At 35.2% G+C, this 27,936-nt stretch overlaps 1 protein-coding gene across 2 annotated transcripts in view; it reads right to left on the reverse strand.

Annotated features, from left to right (window-relative positions):
• LOC113401556 (dopamine receptor 2-like) overlaps nucleotides 1-27,936 on the reverse strand; it is a 160,834-nt gene that overhangs the window by 39,260 nt on the left and 93,638 nt on the right. For both annotated transcript variants that reach the window (XM_026641509.2, XM_026641508.2), the window contains exon 2: nucleotides 8,216-9,649. In XM_026641509.2, coding sequence (XP_026497294.2) covers nucleotides 8,216-9,474 — 1,259 coding nt within the window. In that variant the 5' untranslated portion in view covers nucleotides 9,475-9,649. The remainder of the gene's footprint in view (nucleotides 1-8,215; nucleotides 9,650-27,936) is intronic.

Below are 27,936 nucleotides of genomic sequence, written 5' to 3' on the forward strand. Positions count from 1 at the left end.
GCGCCATCACTTACATTTGAGAGGGGAGAGCAGCGGGTGTCCTTTCCCATACCTCTGACATGTATGCCAAGTTTTATAGTGGTTTGGGCGAGGTGCGTCGTTGACAAGGCGTCGCGGCCAACTGACCTATTTAATGTGATACCTCTGCAATTGCTAAATTTTTGCATTTTATAAGTTTTTATTTTTGATCTTTTGATAATTTATTAAGCAGAAAAACTGATTTTTAAAATATTAGGTTTAATCCTCTTAAAAAATAATATTCCAACAGGTTATACATTTTTCAAGGTATTTTCTAAAGCAATGAAAATAGGTTCTAAAGTTGTCACTGCCATTTTTTTCTACCGTACGAAGTTTCTTTAATCGTACATCGATTTCCTAAAAAAACTCATATAAAACCTCAAGACTATTAAGACTCATGATTTTATTGTAAGAAAATACAATGTATCCACATTTTTACAATTAAAATAAATAGTATAAAAAGGGCCTCAAAGATAGTTTGAGGTTAGTCCGTCGTTATGCTACTCGAAGCAAACGTTAGTTTTGACGCTATTAACACGTGCTATTAGAGTAAAACGTTTTATGATTGTATTCATAATTTAAATGATCTAATTATGCAGTTAATGTGAAGTGATTTTTGTGGTGTTGTAATTGAAATAAACTATTTGATAATAAAATTAGTGTGTTTGATTATAATCGACACCATCGAAAAACATTGATTTACATTATATAATTATAAATAAACATTTTTTTTTCTGTATTATGAAATACAAACTAGTTTTAAAATTAAATCAAAATTGAGACTAGAAAGCGTAACAAACTAACTCACATTCGCATTTATAAAATTATTTAAAGAATAGTATAAAAAGACTAAATATCGTATGTCTAGGAAATAAAGAACTTTGTTGTTTTTTAATATTTTTCTTTATTTATTTAACGATGTTAAATACTTCTTAAACCATGTAGAGATTATTCAACATTCATGTGACGTTATAATTATATTACTATATTCATAAAGTCACTGAAGACGATCTCATTTCTATCCTGTTATGATCTATGACCGCTTGCATATCTACGGGAAAAATTGATGAAATTTTATATTAAAAAATTCTATCGACCTCAATATTCATGCATTATTATACACATATTGTTTTTATTATAATATGTTGTAATTACTAATTCAATAGTAGAAGAAAATGAGGTCAACGTATGGAAAACTTTATCTACCAAATGAATTTTATATTTGAATTATAAAATTCATTACTGTATTTCAGATATTAAATTGTGATTTAAAAATATATATCTTATTATATACATAATTAAAGTGGATTGTTTTCGATAAACTCCAATTCTCATTGAACTAATGTATACTATTCGATATTAAAGATTTAAATTTAGGCCTCAGAGCTGAGTCTATTCGCCAATCTAGAAATGAAAACAAAACAAAACAAAACCTATCATAAGTTTCTAAATCCTTAAAAAAATATTTTGAATAGACGCGAAGTTTCGCGTGAGACCCACTAGTAATAATTGACTCTTGGTTGTTAAATTTAATACAAGTTTATGTTTCTAAATCATTTAATGTACTTGTAATTCATTTTACGTATTCGCGTCGCATGATTCGTCTTGATGTGTCGTTCAATCGTCGATGTAAATATAATTGTTTTCTATTGATGTTCGAAATAGGTCACCTGATGGCAAGTGGTCACAGACATTGACGCTGTAAGAAATCATAACCATTCCTTACATCACACAAAGGTATATTTATTAAATGCAATTATAAAAAACAAATCCTATTTAAAGAATGATCTAGAATAAAATATATGTTACGTGATAATTTATTTATTATGCAATAACCGTTTCCATAAACAAATTCGTCTTTATACTGTCATGATTGATGTAAGCGTCCTTAATTGGTTTGAACAACGAAAATACCATTAGTGGTAGCGCCGTGACCTAAATTATTGCACCTTTCTATAACAGTAACAATATAGATAAAGAAAAATAAAAGTCATTTCTGTATTCAACAATCTTTCACGATTTGCGAACGCCTTTGTGCGTGACCTCAGCATGCGATATTTGGATTCTGATTACGGTTGCTTCGTTATAGGTCGGAGTGTATTCGGTAGAGCTACTATTCGATTTTCAAAATAAAAAGTTTGTTATATCTCGCTAACTTTGTGATTTCCGTTATTGTATGTCTTATAAAATACGTAATATAAAACAAAGTCGCTTACCGCTGTCTGTTTGTATGCTTTGATCTTTAAAATTACTCAACGGATTTTGATGCAGTTTTTTTTAATAGATAGATTGATTCAAGAGGAAGGTTTATATGTATAATACATGCATAATTTAGTAGAGAAACACTGTTTAATTTAGTGGTTTAGTGATTTTAGTCAATATAGCATTAATCCTTATCTAAATAAGTACCTTAATTACATTGTGCATTTAATATAGATCAATAAATAAATAAATAAAGAAAAATGTATAGATGTAATCCATACACGATTATAAGTAGGAAAGTGGAGTTAATGCTAGTTAGGTTTAATACATTCAAACATTCAGATTTCATAAAATGAATTGCTTTATACAATATATTCGAATTTTAATGGCGATCATATTTATTTTCCCTTTGACAAGAGCACGTATTCTACAATACACTCGTACTTTACGAAAGTTTACAGTTAGCTTTATACTGTTAAGAAATTATACTTTGATAAAATAATTATATGGCATGAGGTGACCACTTACCACGTGGCTCATTTGCTCGTCCGCCTACCATGTCATAAAAAAAAGATGTTACGTACTTTGTGACTGTAGTTACACTGGCATCATTTACGCCGGAACACAAAAATAGTGAGAGCAAATTGTTGTACACACAAAGACCTATCACCAAGTAATAATAAAAATAATAGATTCTATATTCCTACAGCGACACTCTCGTAAACAAAAACAAAATATTTATTGTTCCATGATATATTACAGTACTGACACAGGATGGTAATTTGAAATGGGATATCACGGCTAGTTAACCTAATCTACTTTGGCTGTAGGAAAACGGCATTGACTCAGTTGATGAATTTCGAAGATATTCACAGTTTTTAATAATTCGTCGGTACTATAAATTAAAAATAAATTTAATTTATTTCAGGAAATTTTATATTTTAATGATCAAATACTTTAGACAATATAAAGTAGTTGTTCATAAAATTATATAATATTTTATTGTTCGAGACACACTCTTCAACTATAGTGTGCCCGAACGAGTTCGCTGAATTTGACGAGGAATAGTAATAAAATGCACGAGCGCGCAAGACCCCGACCCCGCTCTATGCAGCTGTTTATTATTTAACCAATAGCGTGACTATTAGCTATCTCTTTCTATTTTACAATTCTATATTTCTATTACAAACTAAATTACACATTACAGTTAACAAATTATTTGCCTATCACTATTGTGGTTCTTATATTTAAAGATAGTCCTGAATATTTACATATATTACTATTGTAGTGTTTTTATACTTAAAGATAGTCCCGAACATTCCTCCCACCGTGAACTGCTGTGATTCACAAAGTTCACCTATTATTAGTGGGGAGGGCTATCTTTCTTCGTTATCAGCACTAATTTCTTGGCAGGTCGTCGAAGTATTCCACCCTTGGTCCGGACGTCTACTGCTCGTACTATCCCGTCCTCTCCCGGGAATGTCTTTTCTATCTTCCCGATCGGCCATGTGTTGCGCGGCAGCGTGTTGTCTACGATGATGACGATGTCGTTTACATCCAGTTGTATTCCTCTTCCGTGGGGTTACCGTCGCTGTTGTAGGTTGGGTAGGTATTCTTTGACCCAGTCGTGGTCGTCGAAGATGCCCGGTGAAGGATTCATTGCTAGCCCCAGGACATGTCATGACATGTGTCAGAGGTCTATTGTTCACTGTAAATTCCGCTTCTGCGAGGAGTGTCGACATAACTTCCATTCGGGCGTCGCTCTCGTAGTGTGGCCGAGAGTGCAGTCTTCACACTCCTGACTAAGCGTTCCCGGGCCCCGCCCATAAATGGGCCTCCGGGAGGAATAAAGCGCCAGCTGATAGCGCGTTTGCTAGCTTCCTGATGTGTAGCGTTATCGATGGCTTGCCTTAATTCTCTGTCTGCACCGTGGAGATTAGTACCGTTGTCTGACCATAATTCTGTAGCCTCGGCGTGCGATGAATCTTCTGAGTGCCATCACTGTAGATTCCGTAGTGAGTGATGGAGCTATTTCCAAGTGGACTGCGTGAGTCGTGAGACAGGTAAACAAGGCCACGTATCGTCGTGTCGTGTATCGCCGTCGCGACTGTAGAGACGCAATAAAATAAGCAAATGTTGCTAAAGATTTTATGTCATATAATATTATGTGATATGATACAAAATATTCGACATACCGTTTTTATCTGAATATTAAAAAACCGTTTCAAAGCAAAGCATACTAGCTTGAAATATATCAATTATTCATATAAAGGTCAAGAATAAATTTGGGGACTTTTATATTGCGCAATTGTGTAATGGTGCGATTCCATTAAAATTGTTTGCGATTTCTATGTTTATATTTGTTTGGTTTTATCAGAGGTTTCAACCACCACACAAGATTTAATCAATTTTTGTTGACAACTCACATTTACAGAAACTTTTTTCATCAACGCGTGCTGACAAAACTCGCCGGTTTCTCTTTGGTGGAGTCAAAAACTTAATACAAACATATAATTTATCTACAAATATGTACGAGTATGTTCAACAAAAAAAAATACAATAATTTCAAAAGTTGTATTCAATGTATCCAAGTTAGCGTTCTAATAACTTAGAAATGCGAAAAGAACAAAATACTTTTATATCTAAAAAGGTTTAAGCTAATAAAAGCAAAAAAACTTTATTAAATATTCTACACGTATGTATGTTTTGCATTTAATTTTGCTTAGTTGTCAAAAATATATCACGCGTTCGGAAAGCAATAACTCAAACCAGAATAGAATCGTCGAAAGAACCTCTCATGTTTATTGTATTTTAATCTTCACATTAAATATTATATTACGACGAAGAAGCGCAATTTAACTCGCACTTCCCTATTAAAACTTGATGAATCGCTAGTTTGTGGCACAGGGAATGAGCCTGTTTCCATTAGGTCGACGGAATCAGGGGCATGTTTTATTATTGTGTTCAGTTTCTTGATATTCAGAGATTTGTCGTAGGGTAACATTTTGTTTATTTTTTTGATATAATTGTGTGTATATACAATATACATATATGAAATCATGAAAGTTGGCACATATATTTTTTGCTTGCTCCATGGTTTTTATGTTCTCCATATTTTTGTTAATCGCTGAATGAGTTGCAGCGCATATTCGAACATATATTTATGACAGTTGGTATATATGTATATATAGACAGGACAAGTCCGTCAGTTTTGCTAGTTTTATTTAAATTTTATAAAATTTCAAACAGCTTGGACAAAAAGAACGCGGAAGTAATATGTATGAAATTTAGCAATTCTATGTAGGACAAAAAAATATAGGGTTCTGCCCTGAGATGATTTAGTGTGGCCTTTAGGTAGCATAATAATACACGTAACGTGATTTACGGGGCCTCATGTTGGTCACGATTCGATAAGCTCTGAAAGCCGAGAGGATTTCGTGTAATTGACGGCTTCTGTTCGACAATTTTATAGACTGTGGACCTAGATAAAGTTAGATACGACTCGGCGATTTCAAATGAACAAAGATTTATTCAGATCAAAACGATTAAAAATTACAAAAAATGGAAAACAATAGTTTTTTTCTAGTCATTGATCTACTTGGCGATGTTTTTGAGGAAATCATTTCACGCAAAATTGTAGACAAATGTTCATTGGGTATATTTCACTAATTTTATTTCATAGATTTTCAATTGTATTTGCCTTTTATTTTGTATTAAATTTATTATGAGTAATCTTGATAGCTACTGAGTTTCTAGCCGATTCTTCTCGGTAGAATCTACTTTCAGAACCGGTGACGATTCAAAAGTGTTTTTTATAAACCTACTTATATAAAAAATATTTTGATTTGATTGAATTATTCTCCGTTAGAAGTAATGGTAATGAAATATAATAACACCCCATCTTCGGCAAAAGTATCTAATTGCGATTGAAAGGGGAAATGCATAAGTATCCTTGTCAATATTCACTTAATTCTGATTTGTTTATTTTTAAATAAGTTTTCAATGTAAATGTTACACACTACATAAAGTCAAACAACATATCACTGTAAGAAACTGGTCTGTTTCGAAAATAAAAAACATTCGTAACAACCTATTGCGGTTGTTTGTTTCGTGCTCGTCTCGTTTTATTCCTTTCCTGCACTTACTGATTGGATGTAAGTGAAGTAGCACTTTAAATATCAACACAAGTTACGAACGAATGTTTTAGAGTGCATTTTTTTGGTACCTTAAATAGAGTAAATCAATAAATAAATTGTCACTGCTTTGTTGAAATCGCTAATGAGAGCGAAGTTACAATTCGTTTCGACATTTTATAGAACGTACCTACACCGGCGGTTTTGCCTGCGTTTTATGGGCAGGTTGTCTGTTGCTAGGTATATAAAAAATAACCTTTTTCCTTCCTTGGAGTTTAAGCTTGCTTCACACTATATTTCATCAAAGCGTAACATGCAGAGTTACTTTCGCATTTATAATATTCGTATAGATTTTGTTTACATCTACAGAATTTCGATTATGACTGTATTTATGGACTTTTTTTTTTACATAGACCTTCGATTTGTTAATTATTTAATGCAAGCTAATGTTATATATATAAGATGGGTAATACCCTTTTATCCGTTGCTTTATTTATAAATCATAATATATTTATTGGTGTTTATTTATTCAAAAATTAATCCGATAGTAAATATCAAATGACCTTACATTAATATGAATTGTAAAAATATTTACTGTTTATTGGCAGCAGCAGGTTTATTCGCTGAGTAAAAAAATATTGTTTGAAAGAGTCAAAGTCTATAAGTCTGTGATATATCGTAAAACAAGAGGAAAATAAAGAACGATAATGTTCACTCCATCCTCTATATTATGTATGTTATTGGTTCAATGTTAAAGTTATAATAAACATAAACGAGTTGATAGGTAAGACTTATAGTTAGTTTTAAAATTACTTTCCGCACTATCGTATTTGCCTTTAAACAATTGCGTAGTGTTTGCTTTACATAACGTAAAAAAAAATATATTTAAATCTCAGTTGCAGTAATAACGATCACATTATTAGTTACGTTGAAATCACTTTTGTTTAAAATTTCAAGTAATTCTTGTATTTTAATTCTTATATTTTTGTTTCAACTAAGTTTTTGTTATTTGATTAAATATTTTGTAAACTAACTGAATTGAAAAAAAGAATTGTTTCACCTTAAGATATAATTAGCACAAACAGTTAAAAAAAAGGTTATTGTGTTACATACGAAGGGATTAATCTATAATAACGTAGGTACCAAAACCTAGTAAGTTACTGTTAAGAACTAGTACTACTTCAATTTGTTACTGTAATGTTATTTTCAATTTAATGTAATGTTTAGTATAGTTTTAAATTTTAGTAAATAATTTAATAGCACATTAGTTCATAAATTAAAATAATTTGTAAAAAATATGTTCATAAAAAAGCCATATTATTCAATACATGATAATAAAGATAACATAAACCGTGCAGCTAATACTTGTTGACTTCCAGACAGCATATATCATATACATATATAATAAGATTTTATTTGAATAACATAACTGGGTATTTTAAATGTTGAAAAAGATTAACTACTGAGTTTCTTCTTAATATACTTGAATACAGTATATTTAATTTGATTTGATTTGACTAGAAGCAACTAATAAAGTTATGTGAGTAACTATTAAAATTTTTCTAGCTGAAAGAGTTGAGTGACCATGCGTTTTATTAGTCAGCTGTATGCTATTATATCCCAGTCGTAATGCTCGTTCGTTTTAATTCAATTTTATATGACTAATGAAATGGAAAAGCACTTTGTTTGACGCATACTATCGAATACTTTTGAAATATAAATTAGCTTTCGTTGAAAATATTTTTTCGTAGAAAATAAGGTCACTTAAATTCTGTCTTAGTTACCAAAAAAATATCATCTAATTTGTAAGATTGTTAGCCTAAAGTAATTTAAATGTATAACAATATTATATAAATACGAACCTTCTAAAGTCTCTGCTCCAGCACGCGTAGATCACAGGGTTCATGGATGAGTTGACCCACCCGAGCCATGTGACCACCACGTTGACTATCTCTTCATGTGTGATGCATGACGAACATATACCAGATAGGAGATTAACTACGAAAAATGGTAACCAACAAACTATAAAAACACCCATTACAATTCCAAGTGTCTTTGCGGCTTTCTTTTCTTTTGCAAATTTAGCAAGCTTTCGTGAAAGGGAAAAGTTTTTGGGCAAATGTTTATTATGAGTAACATTTGTTAAACGTGTCGATGACCTTGAAAGTCCATTGTTTTGTAATGCGGTCAATGGTTCCTGGTCCGCTTCCTCGGGAGTACAAGCACCGTGACACACATCAGTTCTTTGACGCACCGTGCCACCCCTATGTATACGTAACGTTAGTTCTAGCTCCCCACTTGGTCTCATCACTTGTTTTGTCCCAATTTTCAAAGACCTTGTCTGAATAGTCGCAGCACGATATATACGGTAATATGTAAACACCATAACAAATAAAGGTAAATAAAATGAAATTGTCGAAGAAAATATTATGTACTCTAAATTTTCCGTGAACGGACATTTATAATCTGGTACTTCTTCCAAGCGCACTGCACGCCACCACGCGATAGCCGGAAATGATATAGCACCTGAACACACCCACACTGCTGCTATGAGAAATGCAGCTTTCCGGCCACTCATCCGCATCGGATATGTGATAGGATCAGTGATGGCCCAGTAACGGTCTAATGATATAACACACAAATTAAGTATTGATGCAGTGCTAAAGAGGACATCCAAAGATCTCCAAACATCACACCAATCCACGCCAAAAAACCATGTATGTTCCAAAACTTCATAAAGTGCTGAGAATGGCATAACTACTAGACCGACGAGGCAATCAGCTACAGCTAGTGACGTGACGAAGTAATTCGTAGATGTATGAAGATATCTTTCCCTCACGACTGCCAGTATCACTAACATATTTCCAAAAACAGTCGTCAACGAAAACAGAAGTAAGAAAGAAACAAGTAGAGCGCGGTCACGAAGAAGGTTTATGTAATCATTCCAAACCTCACCGGAGATATTCGATGAATTAAAAATGTTGTTATTGTCAAAAGTAGCATTGAATTCTAACACAACGTTATACGGCAGTCGTGGGTTCTCTACGAAGTACTCAGGTCCTCTTTGCAAAATGTCTAATTGGCTTCTTGCCACCAGTATTTCTGGTTTGGTCGTATTCATATTTCCTTGATGGTTATTCGCTTACTAGCGCCATGGTGAGTCTTTATGTTTTCCTTGTTTTGTCCGCAGCCATTTGGATATTAAGTTTTTGGCAGGCATTCTGTTTTCGATTTTGAGTATCTGGCACATATTGCGTTGGCATGACTTTAGTCTTCACTGATATTTCGTCGGCATCCTGAAACAAGTAAAAAATGCGTTAATAGGCAATGTTCAAATGTTATTTTATTTAAGTTAACTTAAGCGAAAGAGCTTTTATTATATTATTTGTCTAGGTTTAATATAAACTAATAATCTTTACAATTTTATAGTGACATATATAAACTACGGATGTAATAAAGTTTAAAACTAGTAATCTTTTTTTTAGATATGTAAGATATACGATTATATATGAGTAGATATTTATGGATTCCAGATTTGGAAGCCCGTCTGATACTATTTCTTCGACTTCGTTTTATTGGAAAAAATGTATTCAGATAATTGTGTCATTGCCATGTGTCATGTATATAGTCATGAATGAATGTCCTTGGTTCGCTGGGACATAAATAGTGCTTAGCGAACAGGCGGCGAGATCAAACGAATTGTGCTCCGTGGGCCGTGATCAGCCTGTGCACATGAGGGCACTTCAATCGACCCCTCCCTATCCCCTTTACATTCCCCGTGCCGTGATCAAAATTTATGTTGACTGGCTTTTGAGAAATCCTTAATATACTGAAGCGAAAATATATTTTGAATAGGTTACGTCTAATTTGAAATAAATTTACACACACAGCCATGGATAATATTTTGTATCTACAACACTAGTAACTGTTGTAGTTAGTATCCTGCTGATATTACGTAAATAAAACTTTAATAAAGAAATTCTTACATAGTTACCTAATGAAATTTCCATCAGGTGTTTTTTATACAATAGCAATGACCGGTAGTAGTAAGTTTAGATGGCTGCATGAAAAGTCCTGAGGTTTAATTCAGTATCAAGTATTGAATTTTCAGTCAGCATAATGTCATAACATTACTAAGCAATTATGTTTCGTGAAATTGTTTTTGATTAAATATAATCATTCATACTCGTTTAACGTATCAATTTTCTTTTTGCTATCAATATGAAGTGATTTATTTACCTCTTATTATATAATCAGACAAAAAATTAACAACGAAATAGCCCAGAAAGTCGAGATGACCCAGAGGATGGAATCTATGTACGATTTTAATCGAAGACCTTTAATTCGTAATCGGGCAAGCATCACTGAGCTTTCATGTGCTTTATATGAAAAACTTTAATTACTTTTACTTTGATGTATGTTTATCTAACATCCCAGGGTGAAGCAGCATGTTGGATATAGCTCCGCTTTTAAGATAGGAAATTAAAAGCGGTGATATTTATCCAGCGGTGGGATATTTACGCGATATTAGTTTTACGAAAATTGTGTCCTCGCTAAATATGAGTTGATTAAGTACGTAATATTAAAGGCATCCATTTAAATAACTTTAGAATTAATTCTCAGCAGTAAAGTACGTCTTCATTCCTTCGAGCCGTCCGATGGCTACAGATACGTCATAGAAATTTATTTTATTAAATATTAAGTTTGCACTCTGTAGCAAAAACAAATTGCCATATATCATTCTACGCAGATATACATACAAGATTTTATAAATTTGGATACTAAAATTAATTCTATTTAGTATACTAGATTATAATTACTAAAACCAACGAAATGAGCATAATTTTAACTCAATCGGTTAGATGGAACAACTTTGAAATTTTTTGCAAGAGTTGATTTACTCCGACTAATACATGTAAATTAAAATAAAAACACGTAATATTATATTCTTTTATATATTAAAAGTGATAATCATTATACTTTCAGAGTCAATAAATGACTATAGAAGATGAACACTTAGCTCGCTCGATCCTAATGATGCTGGACGACACTATTGCTTAATAATAAAACAAATAGCGAATCTTGCCATTGCGATGTAGAAATGTCTACGATTTGACATAACGTCATCTAGTATTCATAAGTTAAAATATAAACATTAATTACATGTACAGAAGTCATAACAGAAAGGAGCTCCGTCCGATAATATCACCATATAATATCATAATATCAGGGACCACCGATACACATGTTTAGTTTATTTAACTCTTAACTATACGTCAATATCCTGGTTCTGCTATAGCCCGGCCTCAGACTTGCCAACAAAAGTAGCAATAAGGGGGCTACCTTTCGATACCCCCCACCCCCAAGAAGTCATAGCTGCGCTGAAATCCTTGGGATTCCCAGCGGAGAGTGCCAAGGCGATCCAGGGTGATAAAGGCAGGCACTGGTGCACATTCTTCGTGCAGCTGCACCACCTGGGGGAACAAAAGCTCGCGGAACTTTACAACGTTACAGAGCTCCTGTGTATGCCTGGTCTGCTGGTGGAGGCATGGAGGGGAGCAAGGAGCCCCCCGCAATGCCACCGCTGCCAGGCATTTGGCCATGCCTCGGCCAACTGCCACAAGCAGCAGAAATGTGTTCGCTGCGCCGGCGAACACTTTGCGAGAGACTACTCCCGGCCAAAAGAAGACCCACCGACCTGTGCGAATTGTGACAAATCGCACATGGCAAAGGACCGCCGCTGCCCGATCTTTAAAAGAGAGGCGAGGAGAAGGGGCATCAACATCGCTCCGCCCTGCCCTGCAGAAAATAGGGCACAAAAGGGACGTAGAGAGGAGTGTTCTCCCACCCCGACCTGTATGAGTACCACGCTTGGCCCGCTTCGGATCCTGGTCGCGCATACTCAGGGCCAGGATATTATACCGGCCATCTCAGCTGGAATATCCGCACAAGCGCAGTTAAATTCCAGCTGAGAATTATTTATTGGAATCCAGGCGGCATCAGAGGCCATATCCGAGAGCTAACTTTACTCGCCCAGTTGCAGAATGCTCATATTATTCTCCTGGGCGAGACCAAGCTCTCGGAGCACATCGAGCTCCGCATCCCGAACTTCTTCGTGTACCGGCGCGACGAAGTCTCCCCACGGTGCGCCCCATACAGGGGCACGGCAGCCCTAGTGCGGAGGGACATCGTACACGAAGAACTTGCGCACGCCTACTACGTGAGTCTGCGAACTCAGGAACACAGACGCATGTTAACCCTATAGCAAAGGCGCCAGGCCCCAACGGGATTACCAACGCTGTGCTGATGCAGCTACCCAAAAACTGCCTCGTAGCGCTCACGAGTGCATTTAACGGTATACTCCGGACCTTACACTTCCCCGAGGCAGGCAGGTGGGAAAGGTTACCGTCCTTCCCAAGCCGGGCAAAGACCGCCGACGCCCGGCCAGCTACAGGCCGATCATGCTGCTCTCGCACGTCGCCGAGCTGTTTGAGCCTCTGTTGCTGCGAAGACTCTCGCCTCATTTGCTACTGCTCGAGGAGCAGTTTGGGTTTCGCAGCAACCACACGACGACGCTCCAGCTAACGACATGTCCTCAGCTACTTGACCAGCGAGCGCAACAAAGGGCAGCGCACCGTCGGAGTCTTTCTCGACATGGAGAAGGCTTTCGACTGGGTGTGGTATGCCGGCCTCCTGGCCAAGCTGCTGAACACGACGACGCCTCTCGCGTTAGTGCGAGCAGTAGCGTCGTGGCGGCCCGGTCGAAGTTGCACACCCTTCTCACCTCCAGGCTACACATGAGAACCAAACTGAGGATCTACGGTGCCTACCTCCGCTTGCGCCTGATGTACGCGGCCCCCGCCTGGTACGCACTCTGTTCAGCACACCAGAGGCGAAGGATCCGGATCCAACAGAATCGAAGCCTGCGTCTTATAGTAGGAGCTCCGAGGTACGTCAGAAATGACGTCATCCACAGAGACACCAGGACGCCCACCGTGGAGGAATTCGTCCGCCACCTCGCACGCACCATGTTCGCTCGCGCGGACGCAAATGTCTGCGGTCAACTCTACGGCATTGCCCTGCTTCATGCAAGACCACCTGACGGGCGTCCTCAGCCTCGCGAGCTCCTACTGTTGCCAACCACCTGCCCTGACGCAGGCATTGACGACGACGATTTGGAGCAACGATAGGACGACGTAACCACTGGACTTGACAACCACCTGAATTAGACGACTTTAACATCGGACTGGACATACCACTGGGCCAAGGAGCCCTGACCCACAGGGTCAAAATACAGTGATACGGTAGCTGTTGCTACCGTTGAGGACATGCCCGGGCAAGAAGGTTTGCCTCGAGGCCCGTACCCCGCTTGGCCTAGGTCAAGCAGGAGGAACCAACACACAAGTCATAACAATTACCTAACTATTGTGTATAGTGTACCGTCCCTGAAATGTTAAAAAGATTTTATGACTGATTTTATTTCATACACTTTAATACTGATGAAATAAATTACGTTTTAAAACTTAATTTGATGATACCAACACCTGCGAGTGTGTTAACAGACAGATACAGGAAACATACAATCTTCTGCTCCGTTTTTTCGAATTAATATAAAACTTAAAAATCTTTGTTCTTCTAAATTAGTTTGTCTATATTTTTTAAGCGTTTGCTTTTATTTTTCTAATAAAGTATCGCGACAATATTTATTTTATGACAAAAAAATTACCATATTCTAATTAATCATTTATTCTTTGCGTGCTTACGGCGAGTACGAACCAGGAATTTTTTGGGAGAAAATATTATAATATATAGAATTTTAAATAATATTGTACCGTGTAATTTTGTTAAAATAACGACATCATATAGGTATATTTCAATGAATTCAATCGTTTTTTATTTTGGAGAACATTCGTTAAAAAACATATCGTTCTATGCAGAAGTCATTAATATTTAATCATGTGATATTTTTTTGTTGTCGCACGGACAAATTAGCCACAGAATGGCAAGTGGTCACCCCCATAGACATTGGCGCTGTAAGAAATATTATCAATTCTTATAAACCTTGGGAGGTAAGATTTTATGTCCTTTGTGTTAGTTACTAACCCTTCAAACAGACACACAACAATACTAAGTGTTGCTGTTTGGCGGACGATCTGATGAGTAGATACCGCTTATCACATACAGACGGGTTCGCACAAAGCCGCATCGTAATGTGTAATGAGGATCATTGTTATCGTAGATCATAAGTTAGACTTAAACAGAATACATTGGAATTACAAATAAACATTAGATATGACTGTGAATCACATACTCACCATAATACTTCGGTTTTATTTGAATCTATATCAAAGAATAAAAATCAAAACTCTTTATATAATCTCAAATGTAGCAATATATCCATATTAGATATAAAATTAATTTATTCATTTTTAAAAAAATCTACCATTGGCTCGTAATGAAATACGACGAAATATCAGATCAGATAAGAACCGGCGAAAAAAAAAATCAGCTCGATTATACATTTTTATTCTTTGTTTTATAGATTTTTTTTTAAATGAAAAACATGGACATGGAGGCATCCATGTCCTCCAATGTCCCCCAAAGCCCAGCGAATACACAATATTTATTACGCATGACAATTATATTTTTTCAATGTAAAAACTTATCTAAGGAGTTAACAATAAGATGCAATTGTCTTTTTTCATGTAATATGAAGGCGAATGGTCCACTTGATGTTATTTCTGCACAGCACCCATAGACATTGGCGCTATCAGAAATATTAACCATTCCTTACATCGCCATTGCATTACCAACCTTAAGAACTAAGATGTTGTGTCCCTTGTGCCTCTAGATACTTTGCATCCTATCCATGGGGGCAGGTTTGTTTCTCGCCGGATGATCCGAGCGTTGTTGCTGACTCTGTCGCCGACGTGGTACTTCAGGGTATGGAACTGTTCATTCCGTATTCTGCGGTCCCCATCGGTGGCAAGTCCCAGCCCTGGTTTGGTCGTTTCTGCAAAACGGCTTCACGCCGATAATGGGAACGCTACCAAGACTGGGCTAACGCATCGGCGTCTCCTGATGTAAATACCAGCGCATTCAGAAAAGAATATAACTCTGCCTCTAGATCCTTCAAAAACGTGATTGCTAAGGCGAAGACGGAGTACATTGGCAGAATTGGCGAGAGACTGGTGCGCCTCCCTTCAGGAACACATGCGTTCTGGTCTCTCGCTAAGGCTGTCTTAGGGAATTTCTATCAGCCTTCTTTTCCATCTTTGCACAGAGACGGCGAGTCATTGGCCCATACTGCGAAGGAGAAAGCTGATCTTTTAGGCTCTCTCTTCGCGGCGAACTTGACTCTGGATGACCGAGGAAAGTCACCACCAACAATCCCGCGGTGTGATACCACGATTCCGGAGGTTAAATTCCGGCAAAGTGCAGTTCGTAAAGCACTACTTTCCTTGGATATTCATAAGTCGAGTGGACCCAATGGCATCTCTCCAAACGTGCTACGGACTTGTGCTCCCGAATTGGCGCTGGTCTTAACGCGTCTTTTCCGGCAATCCTATGCATTCGGCGTCGTCCCCAACTCCTGGAAGACTGCTTTGGTGCATCCGATCCCTAAAAAGGGCAATCGCTCAGACCCGTCCAATTACAGGCCTATAGCCATCACCTCCTTGTTCTCCAAGGTAATGGAGTCCATTATAAACTGCCAGCTCCTGCAGTACTTAGAGGAGTACCAGCTGATTAGCGACCGCCAGTACGGTTTCCGTTGGGGTCGCTCAGCCGGTGATCTTCTAGTTTACCTGACTCATAAATGGGCAGAAGCAGTTGAGAGCAAGGGGGAGGCATTAGCAGACAGTCTGGACATAGCGAAGGCCTTCGATCGCGTGTGGCACAAAGCGCTTCTTTCGAAGCTTGCAATTGAGCTAGCAATTGCAATCGAAATGATGCAATTGGATTACTAGTTTTTTGGCAGATCGGAGCATCAAAGTCGTTGTCGACGGTGCATGCTCCGACTTAAAATTCGTCAATGCTGGTGTTCCACAAGGCTGCGTCATATCACCCACTCTGTTTCTTCTGCATATCAATGACTTCTTGCAAATCAGTAACATTCACTGCTATGCAGACGATAGCACCGTAGACACCTCATACACCGGCCGTGCTAATATTTCTCGGGAAAACGTCGAAGAAAATCGGAACAAACTTGTGTCTGAAATCGAGTCTTCGTTAAACAAAGTCTCGAACTGGGGCCGGCTAAACCTAGTCCATTTCAACCCCAAAAAGACGCAAATTTGCGCGTTAACTGCTTAAAAAACACCATTTGTCGTATCTCCACGATTTGAGAACATTTCATTAGCCGCCACAGCTAGTATCGGAATACTTGGCGTCGATATTTTAAGCCTCGTTCAGTTCCGCGGTCAATTGGAAGGCAAAGCCAAATTGGCATCAAAAAAGCTCGGTGTGCTCAGCAAGGCAAGACAGTATTTCAGGTCGGCCCATCGTCTAAGACTCTACAAGGCACAAATTCGGCCTCACATGGAGTACTGCTCTCACCTCTGGGCGGTTGCTCCCCAGTACCAGCTTCTTCCATTCGACCGTATCCAACGTAGAGCGGCTCGAATTATCGATGATGGCCCTTTCCGATCTGCTTGATGCTTTGGCTTTGCGTAGAGATGTTGGATCGCTCTGCATCTTCTACAGAATTTATCACGCGGAATGTTCCGAGGAATTACTGAATTTCACCTTCGGACATCTCGTCAATATTCAAAATATCACCCACACCACCTAGATGTCCGAAAATCCACAACAGCGCGATTTTTAAGACATTTTCTGCCTCGCACAACCACTTTGTGGGACCAGCTTTCGCCGGCGGTTTTTCCGAACCGATACGACTTGAGAACCTTCAAGAAAAGAGCGTACTCCTTCCTGAAAGACCGGCAACGCACCTGCAAGCCCGCCGGTGTTGCAGATGTCCATGGGCGGTGGTAGTCACTTTCCATCAGGTGCCTCCTGCTCGTTTGCCACCTCTAAGATAAAAAAAAAAAAAAGAAAAAATAAATAAATACACTTGCTTAGTCACCATTTAAACCGGAAAGCAACAATAATAAGTATTTCTGATTGGAGGCAGAATACCAGATGAGTGGATGATATCTACTCACACGGGCTTGCACAAAGCCCTCGCTCTCTATCACAACCAAGTATGTAGAATTTCGGTTCCATAGTAAAATTTCACTCTCGACGCGCCTAAAAAATGAGAACAGTCAAAGTAATAAGTAACTGTTTCATCAACCACAACGTGCAACGTTCTGAATAAATTTTCAGTAATTTTAATGACATATTATTCAGATCAAGTGTGAAATATAGTGGCACGAAATTTTCTCAATTCCAAGAGACGGGTCCCGCTATCAATCAGAATGAACTCCCTTGTGATTAATTGTTCTCGGTAACTCGGGATTGGCGGCGAATCCCGGGTCAGACCCAGACTGATAGCTATGTCCTCTGTAACTTTGACTCGAGCGAACGTGTGTAATTAATAAATGCTCTGGATACATCGTATAAGAAACTTTTTTAGTACCCAAATTAATTATATACACTTTGACATTAAATGAAGAATACCGATGTGCCATTGTGCCTTTATATACGGTCCTTGTTGAACGCAATTGTTTGGGTATTCAATCTCTTCTTTTTATAAATAATGATATATTATTCAATTTAGAGTTCTATTGAATTTCAGTAAATTGCGGAAATTATTATTATTTATTATTTTCGGAAACGCCAACAAATACAAAGAAAAAATAATTATGATAAAATAAATAAAATAATAAATTAAAGTCGAAGTTGGGATAACAATTTTTTGTATAGTAGTTTTTGATTGATTATGCCCTTCTAGCCGATTGCGGCCATCACAGCTGGTCGACGGAGACTAAATAACTGCGCAAGACTTTAGTTAGTTTACATGTTTTAATTGAAATCACTTCAAATTGTATACGGAGCGAGCTAATGCGGCTAAGAACTCAAATAAGAAAAAGTTTAAATACAATTAATTTTAAAGTAAATAAATAATCTATTCAATCGTCTAACAATTTACATTTTAGTACTGAATGATAAACTTATTTTAAACCTTACTTCAAACTGTACAAACTCTCTACAAACCTCTCCAGACTTGTGACCCGAGAGCTAGAGCTTACTTGGAGACTTGCTATTCAGAAAGACAGTACTGACTTAACTAGTAAAGTAAAAAAAACTAGAAACTAAAAGTGTTGAAGGAACCTTCATTATTATCATTTATATTTTTATTATATAAATCTTCAACTCAGCTAAATTTTTGTAACAAACAAACATATATTCAACGATAAGTGTGGGTTTTGAGTTTCTTTCGCTAGCTCTTCTGACGTTTCAGGACTCCGCTTTTCCAGGCCGGGGTATTTTCTTTTCCAAATCGGTGGTGCTTTTTCATTTGACAAAAAGGAAGTATAATGAATTAATATTGAATAAAGGATTTTGAGTTGAGTTCAAATTGGACTAATTTATTACGTACGCGTAATCGTGAAAATGAATCGAAACAACAATTCAAAGTGTCGTTACAGCACACCGATACAAATTATTGCTATCAAAATTTAAGGTTTTGCAAATATAAGGTACTACAAAAATTATTCTCGTGCTTATAAAAATGACCATCTAAGTTTATAAATCGGATACAAATGAATGAGTGATTGTTGATAGAAAGTAAGTTAAGTTAAGATATAAATAATTAGAAAGTTTTGAGAATATTTGAGCTTCTGCATTTTATTAATGTTTACTCAAATCTTAGCGTAGCGACGGGACTCGATATTTTTATTAAAAAAGTACAACAATTTTTAATCCGTCAATACAGTATTTTGGGTATTGAGGTTCATTGATGCCATAGGTTCGCTTTATTGGTAGAATATTTTTGTTATTTTTATTTAAACTATAAGTATTTAAACTGACTTTAAAAAATAACTTTTGTGTGAAAAAAATGCGTTAAATTCAGTATTATTATGTTTAAAGTCCTGTCTCTGTTTCATTGTTAATGTTACGTTTATATTTGCAGCGTCTTGCAAATTTCTAAAGTAGATTTTTATATTCTTGTATTCGATTATTGTTTAATTGTATTTACGATGTACGTTTAACAATTTATTAAGAGAGAACGTTTTCAATAATAGGGTTTATTTTATATTAACTGCACAACTACGATAAGACTTCACAACTAATTCAGAAAGCAGTTTTTTACTCATTCGTTTGTTTTATAGAATAGTTCGATATTCAAACTGTGAATTAAATTTCGAGAGTTATAGAAAATAGATTTGTTTGTACATACACAAAGTTTCTAAAGTCATCGAAAAGGTTTATCGCGTCCTCCCATTTATTGCCGTTGACAGTGACAAATTTGTCAGGTTCTAGACTAATTTATTGACTATCAAGTAGCGGACAGGATAACATCTCTATCTCTGTCAGCACCCATTGTTCCCGTTTTAAACTTGATTGTAATAATAGAACAGTTAACAAGGAATTTGATTGCCGTAACAGGGATGTCGACGCCTTTCAATTTTATTTACGACTATTGGAAAATATATTAGGAAGACTGAGGCGTTTATTTTGGGTAATAAAACCTAATAAATAAGAAACAATAAAAATGTAAAAGATTTGATGACATTTGATGACTGTTTTAGATTTTATTCCCAAAACGGTCCTCACTGACAATATGCCGTATCTGTTAACTTCTATTACTTTACTAACTTACTATCAAGTACTACTATCAAGTAAAGCTTACTAATTACTTAATATGACCAACAATTTTAAATGTGTAAATCTAGATTTAAATACTTTTTACAACGCAGCTTTATAATGTCTATGAGAAAAAAGGCATCCATTCGTAGTTTCGTTAAAAAATAAATGTATTTTATTTACTTGTTAGAATCAACATTCCAAACCACAGATCATGGTGATCTGTTAAAAAAACTTTAAATTTATTTTAATGAAAAATGACACGTCAAAAGTACTAACTTATTTGAATAAGTTTTGAATAAGTTTCATAAGTTTTGATTACAAAAAATCCCGCAAATGTCTCACAGATGGGCTAAGGCGTCCCTTTGAGGAGAAGGTTTAGGAGATTATTCCACCACGCTACTCCAATGCGGTTTGGACACACATGTGGCAGAATTTACTTAACTGCCGAACACGAGATAAATTATAAAAACAAATTAAGCACATAAAAATTCAGTAGTGCTTGGCTGGGTTTGAACTCATAATCATCGGTTAAGCTGCACGCGTTCTTATATATAAATCAATGATAATGCAAATTTATTTCCAGACAATTTTTAAGAGTAATGATGTATCATTCGTCAATACAATTTCATATAAATATACGTCACCAATAGCAGATATGAATCTCAATAAAAATAAAAAAGGTAAGTATTCTAAAAAAAAAACTGCGCAAATATATCTAGTCCTTTTGAGGAGAAGGTTTTGAGCTTAATCTAGCATAGTGCTCCGATTTCGGTTTATAAAAACATACGTGACTGACTTTCATCCGACACATTTAGAATTAAACACAAAAAAAATCATTGGTGCTTGCCCGGGTTTTCACTAGTAATATTCGGTTAACATCCAAGAGTCCTAACCTAACGTAACCATTAGAGAATCTCGTCTCTTGTAAATATAACACTGAAACTCAATTATATAAGCGCTTCTGTGCAATTTGCGCTATCTTAAAACTTAGCAAGTAAGCGTAGTGGCTACGTCTCGCCTCAAAACTTGTGAATGAATATACAAAGCTTAAACCTTCTGTGTAAAACGCTTTTGTAAGTGCAAGATTTGGCTTGGAGGTGCAATTTAATAATAGTTTAACGTAATTGCAGTACGACTTCTCTTGTGTGTTTAGAAATAGTTCTAAATAAATTAATACAAATATATATAATAAGAGTTACTATTGTTATTAATAATATGTCATGTTTTTATCAAATACTGATCGTCATGAAACTTTAATCTATAATTCTTTCTATAAATCGAATTATATCTATTTTTTGGTGGTAGGGCTTCGTGCAAACTTGTCTTGATGGTAAGAGGTCACTTACCATTGTCTATACAATGGCGCTGTAAGAAATCATAACAATTTCATAATTCGCCAATGCTCCACCAACCGTGGTAACTAAGATGTCATGTCCCTCGTGGCTGTAGTTACATTGGCTCTCACCCTTTAAATCGGAACACAAGAATACTGAGTACCGCTTTTTGGTGATAGAATATCTGATAAGTGGGTGATACCTACCCAGAGCGGTTAAGCAAATACTGTATTTCTAATTATAAATATAATTTTTTTATCTAAAACTTATTTAAATTAGATGACGAATAAGAACTCTCAAGCAAAACTTCTTGGAAATTCGTTAAGTAAGATTTAACATCGCGGATCGTAAATTATATCTGTCAAAAATATAGTCGCTTACACATCTATTTGATTGCATAAGTTTTGCTTTTTCTTTTTATGTATAATAAAAATCGATTTACCATCTGCGAAACTTTAATATAATCTTTATAGTGTAATAAAAAATGTAAATAATATAACCGACGTATGACCGAACTAACAATAATTCACCCGATGTCACTCAGATTGCCAACTGCGGATTCGAGGTCGTCCAATCCTACATATATTTCGCTGATTTAATCTCGAACAGCGGAGGCTGCGAATAAGGGGTAACGGAGGCGACGTATGATGAGCAAAAACTACGATAGATAAGCTAAAGAAAATATCGAAGGAAAGAAACATAACAAAAGTTACGAAGGTCCGGCTTGTTCTGACATTTGTTTTTTCCGTACATCATACTCTGCGTAGACATGTGTACAACAATTTAGAAGTAGAATATCATTGAAATTGTAATCCTGAAAATACGGCTGTGGAAAGTATGAATAAAAAAAATTGTGGCCGTCGCTGGACGCTGAGCAATAATAAAAAAGGTCGATTTATTGTTAGTATTTCTTTTTCTGATATTAATAGTATATAACTCAGTGATTGATATTTTTATCGTATAGAATACTGGCTGTACTTGCGGCTATGCCCGCGTCAAATTTGCAACGTTTATTATATAATATATAGTGACGTGCATGCCTTTTTCATATAGTTCGCCATATTGGTTGACGTTTATCGTTACTGCATCATAAAGTTATTAAGCCCATAGCATTGATATAGCCGTACATGGCGTGAATAGTTTTATATGATAATACGTAAAATTTTCAACGGCTGTAATCTAAATTTTTGCTAATTTTTTTATTGATATCGTTATTTGTTTTATTAAATGTTTCATTCAATAGTAATATTATTTGAAATTGATTCATAATCTATCATTGTATAATTTGGACTGAAGTTCAAATAACATAACAATCCCTGTGAATAAGGGAGCAGGAATCAGTAGAGGGACATGCTCCCTCCTTTCTCCTATTGAGGAGACTCTTCTCCTATCGAGAAAAAGATCGAATTTATTAAATAATTTCTGAATAAAGGTTTGTTTTTTTGTTAAATCAAAATGTTGTGGTCATCAATTATTTTCAGTTCTTGTTTATATACAATATTTTAAACTGTTTGCAACAGTTGAACACAAGCCTTAAGTTTACCTACTTCCTTAAAATACCCGGAAAGTTTTTAGTTCCAAGATTACAAATAACCTCTAGCCGTCTTAAACGCTTCCACATACCATGCGCTGAGGAGCCGAGTGTACTTGTTAGGTGTGACGAAATGAGAATTCCACTGGAGCTTCGGATCTAAAGTTAATCTTAAAAATAAACTGATTTTAGAAACATTTAATTTTTTAGTACTAGCTTAAAATATATTTTATATTTGCTTTATAATACGGTTATTTACATCGTCTAAGTTTATTGTATTGAATTTAATGTTTACTTGAAAGGTTTAAAGCGTTTTAACTTGTTAATTGTGTTCCGATGAAATATCAATTTTAATTAAATAATACACTCTTTGTTTAGGACCGCTTGGTCATATATATATAAGTCGCTGCCATCTTTTTTTTTTTTTCTTTACCAAAATTTAGGCCACAATATTATAATATAATTACGAAGTAAAATTAGAACGTCATGTTACAATGTTGAATTAAACATAAAGCTACCACCGTTCAGAAAGTAGATTCTACATAGAAGAACCTGCTAGAAACTCAGTAGTTACTCTATTTCGCAATTTTAATTAAAGAATATCTCAGTAAACAACATTTTTTTATATATACTGCCTAATTGTCAATAAATATTAAGTTCTCATAATTAATATTTACCTATACGTCATAACTTAATATATTTGAACACAGTCAGACAGTTAAATGACGGATTATACAAATTGAATAGACGTGTAACTTGTAAACAATATCGTTGAATAAACATAAGACTATATTGTTTGAAATCATACATGTATCATGCGACGAATCGCAATGTATCAATATGTAACTACGTGGTTATCATACAGTTACTAATGTAAGACTCCATTAGAATGTAACACTAAATATAAAATATTATACGAATTAGTATTATCTATATTTTACAGACGAGTATCTGTCACTTTGTTTATTAATCATTATAATATTTTCTTTTTAATCTGGCAACATAAACACTGACGGATACTCGTCATGGCGGCAAAATGTATTTGATAGATACATCATTTCATTGGGCGTCGTGTAAAATATTAACTATAATTATTTTAAAATAATATAATAACACTTAAGAAACATCGTTTTATTTCTGAGTAAAGCAAGTACTTTTACTATCTATATTAATAATTTCGTGCAGGCACAATTATAGATCGTTAAAATATATGTTTTTTTTAGTTTACAACATATATAGGCAAAATTCGTATAATCGAGATATTTCGATATCCATGAAATTCAATAACATGACAGTTCAACGGGCGGCCATGTTTGACGTTTACGGGTGCAATCAGAAAATGTGTTCCAAATAATATTTTTTTGCAGTTATTTAATATAAATAAAAGTTACAAATTGTATGAAAATTAAATCATAAATCGTATTCGTTTTATCATTTACTTTTCTGTTATTTATTAAGTTTTATTTATTTTACCCGAGCGAAGCCGGAGTTTCATCTAGTATCATATTAATTCGTGGGAGAACATAGACGGTTACCCTCTGTTTATCATTATGGTGTTTGTGGTTTAATTTTCAATGTCTAGTGGGACGTTAGGACTTAATAGCCTTTGCTAATATTATGCTTACGATGAATTTTAAATAATGTTCAGCCGCTGCGAAAATGCGCACAATGTGTTCGATGATATAATATAAAAATAATTTTATTTTTTTATTTGTCTTACTAACGAACATTAACATTATTTTGTAAACTATACAATTATGTTGATGAAATTTGTAAATCAATTTTATAATATAGTGCTGAGTTTATAAAATTGATTTACAAATTTATTTTTAGATATTATTTTTTTTTAAATTGTAAATTTTTATTGTATTGTGTATTATTGATAACCAACAGACGCCAGGAAAACATTCTGTCAGCTGTTGGATTTTAATATACATTGTTTTTTATTGGTTCTAGGTTTGATAATGTCTTGTGGTTAAGTAAATTCAATACATAATGTTTTATTTCCCTTTATTATACTCACATCCAGTATTAACAAATCATTTTAGAGAGTCCTTTGATAAAATATTTTTCCATAATTTTTATTCTGTGAGTAATTTTACACTCATCTTGTAATAAATTTTTACTTAGTAGTTCATGGAAAAACCATTTTTGAGAATCTTCGTCCCACAGTCGCAATTAGTTAATTGTAAGAATTAACTTGGGTAGCTTAATTTTGCGAAGAGGGACTCTATCTCACATCTTAATCTTTTGTTCTCGTCTCATGTAATTCCTAATATATAAATTCGCAATGTATAAGTTAGCTAAATCTCTACATAGTATACAACAAAGTCGTTTACCGTTTTTGTTCTCGCAGATCTTTCAAACTACGCAACTCATTTTAATTCGGTTTTCAACAATAAACAAAGTGATTCAAGTGGAAGTTGTCTATGATATTTATTTTTATATTTAATAATACATGCATATTACAGAAGAGAAAAGCCGAGAATTTTAATTTTTCTACCCGAAAAAAAAGCAAGATTTTTTAAAATGTTTATTATTTTTAATATTATCTAAAAGTTATATCTACTTTATTGTACCCGCGTGAAGCCGGGGTGGGTAGCTAGTATATACTAAACAAGAAAAGGAGATTTTAGCTGTGTATTTCAGTCTCATCCGTCTGATCGATCGTCCCGTGCGGTTTCACAAGTTTCATGGAAAACAAACAAAAAATAATACAATTTTGTTTGATAGATTGCTTCCAAGAAATCAAAAAATAAATCGTTTTGCGAACTGATCGGATGCCTTTGATCCCTTCTCAATCAGAAAAAAAACTAAGTTATATATATGTCTGCTTAACATATTTTTGATGTCTTGTAAATGTCGCATCAAACAGCTGTCTTTATTATTATAAAAATCCATAAATTATACTTGACATGAAATTCATGCATCGTATATCTCCCTCCCTTCTTATGTAATAATATTATGTATTTACTACCTTTTCGGAAAAGCGCTACATCATCGTTGTCACTTTATAACTCAAGAACGGGCTCATCTATCCAAAACAAATTTTCAGGGTTTGTTTGGACTATTTAGTAGATGGTTTATGTGAAGTTTGCACAAAATCGGTCGAGTGGTTCTTCATTTATCACATTTTTTGTAACAAATGATTTCAATAAATGGCGGGTCATTTTGTTAATGGAGATTTTTTAGACGAGGAATTGTCTTTCAAATTAAAAGTAAGTATCAATTAAAAATGAGTACACATACACGTATAAATACTGATACACCACTATTAATGTAGCAATTTGTTTTCAATTTCATTTTTTCTTTTGTGTATGAAGGATGAAGGATCAATGCCACGAGCCAGACGAGCAAATGTAGGTCGGCGAACGCGTAATACAAATTATGTGACATCACAAAGACGATCACAGACTGCAGATGAACGCACACAAGCTAATGCATCGCAGCGTGAACGTAGTGCACAAAATAGATCTGTGCCTGTACTGAATCTTCCACGGCGATCACGAATACGTCGTGCTACTTTGACTGAAACGATGTGTGCTGCTTTTAATTACAACAGTCAGATTGATTATAGTATGTACGGATACATTGGAATGATGGACGTAACATGTCCACATTGTGATGCGGCAAAATTTTCAGGCGAAACGCCCGGCATGTGTTGTGCTAATGGCAAAGTTAGATTGCCAGCATTAGAAATTCCACCCGAACCATTATAATCATTAATATTTGGGACATCTCAAACATCGAAGCATTTTTTGAGTCATATTCAACAATACAATACGGCATTTCAAATTACTTCTTTTGGTGCTACTAAAATTATTAGAGATAATTTCATGCCGACGTTTAAGGTAAATACTTCAACTGGATTGTCCCATATTTATATCAATCTTAATCATAAAGTATTCGATAGTTTTAAAAATTCTTATCCAACAACCTAAAATTGCATACATGTTACAGATTCAGGGCCAGATTTATCATCAAGTTGGTTCGTTATTGCCGTACCCCTACGCTGATCATCAATTTTTGCAAATTTAATTTGTTGGTGATGAAAATCGTGAATTGGATCAACGTTCTACAATTGTTTCTAATAAAAGACGAGAAATTATTCGAGAGCTACAATGGTTTTTCCATCAGCATAACGCATTAGTTCAATTGTTTAAAATTGCTCTCGATCGTATGCCATCTGATAATCACAAAATCGTAATAAGGGCTGATAGAACACCTTTTGGAGAGCATGCCAGGCGATTCAATGCACCGACAATTGATGAGGTTGCAATTGTAATTGTTGGTGATCAATTTCAATCCCGTGAAATTGTACTTCATCGCAGAAATGAGGAATTGCAACGTGTTTCGGAACTTCATCGTAGTTATGATGCATTACAATACCCAATATTGCAAGGTGACGATGACTACCATATCAATATACCAATAACTGATACACAAACCGGTAAATAATTATCCTATTTTCTGTGTGTTGACATTTTCATTTTCCAAAGTCACATTTTGCATTTATTTTCAGGTCTACATATACAAAAAAAAAGTTAGTGCCATGATTTTTTATTCGTATCGATTGATGGTTCGTCCACAAGCACAAAATTATATCTTGAGATGTGTAAACTATATCATCAGTACATCGTTGATATGTATGCCAAAATAGAAACTGAACGTCTTAATTTTATTCGTTTCAACCAAGCAAAATTAAGATCCGAAGAATATATTCATTTGCAAGATGCGATAGCGAATGATGCTAATGTAAATGACATCGGGCGATTGACTATATTGCCATCTTCGTTTACTGGTAGCCCACGGCATATGAACGAATATGCACAAGACGCAATGTCTTATGTATGAAAATGTGGTCGACCTGATCTGTTCATTTCATTTACATGTAATCCGCAGGGGGATGATATTAAAAACAATTTATTTGAAGAACAGTCGACAATTGATCGTCATGAGATTACAG

The sequence above is a fragment of the Vanessa tameamea genome, chromosome 20 (genome assembly GCF_037043105.1).
Source record: "Vanessa tameamea isolate UH-Manoa-2023 chromosome 20, ilVanTame1 primary haplotype, whole genome shotgun sequence".
NCBI lineage: Eukaryota > Metazoa > Arthropoda > Insecta > Lepidoptera > Nymphalidae > Vanessa > Vanessa tameamea.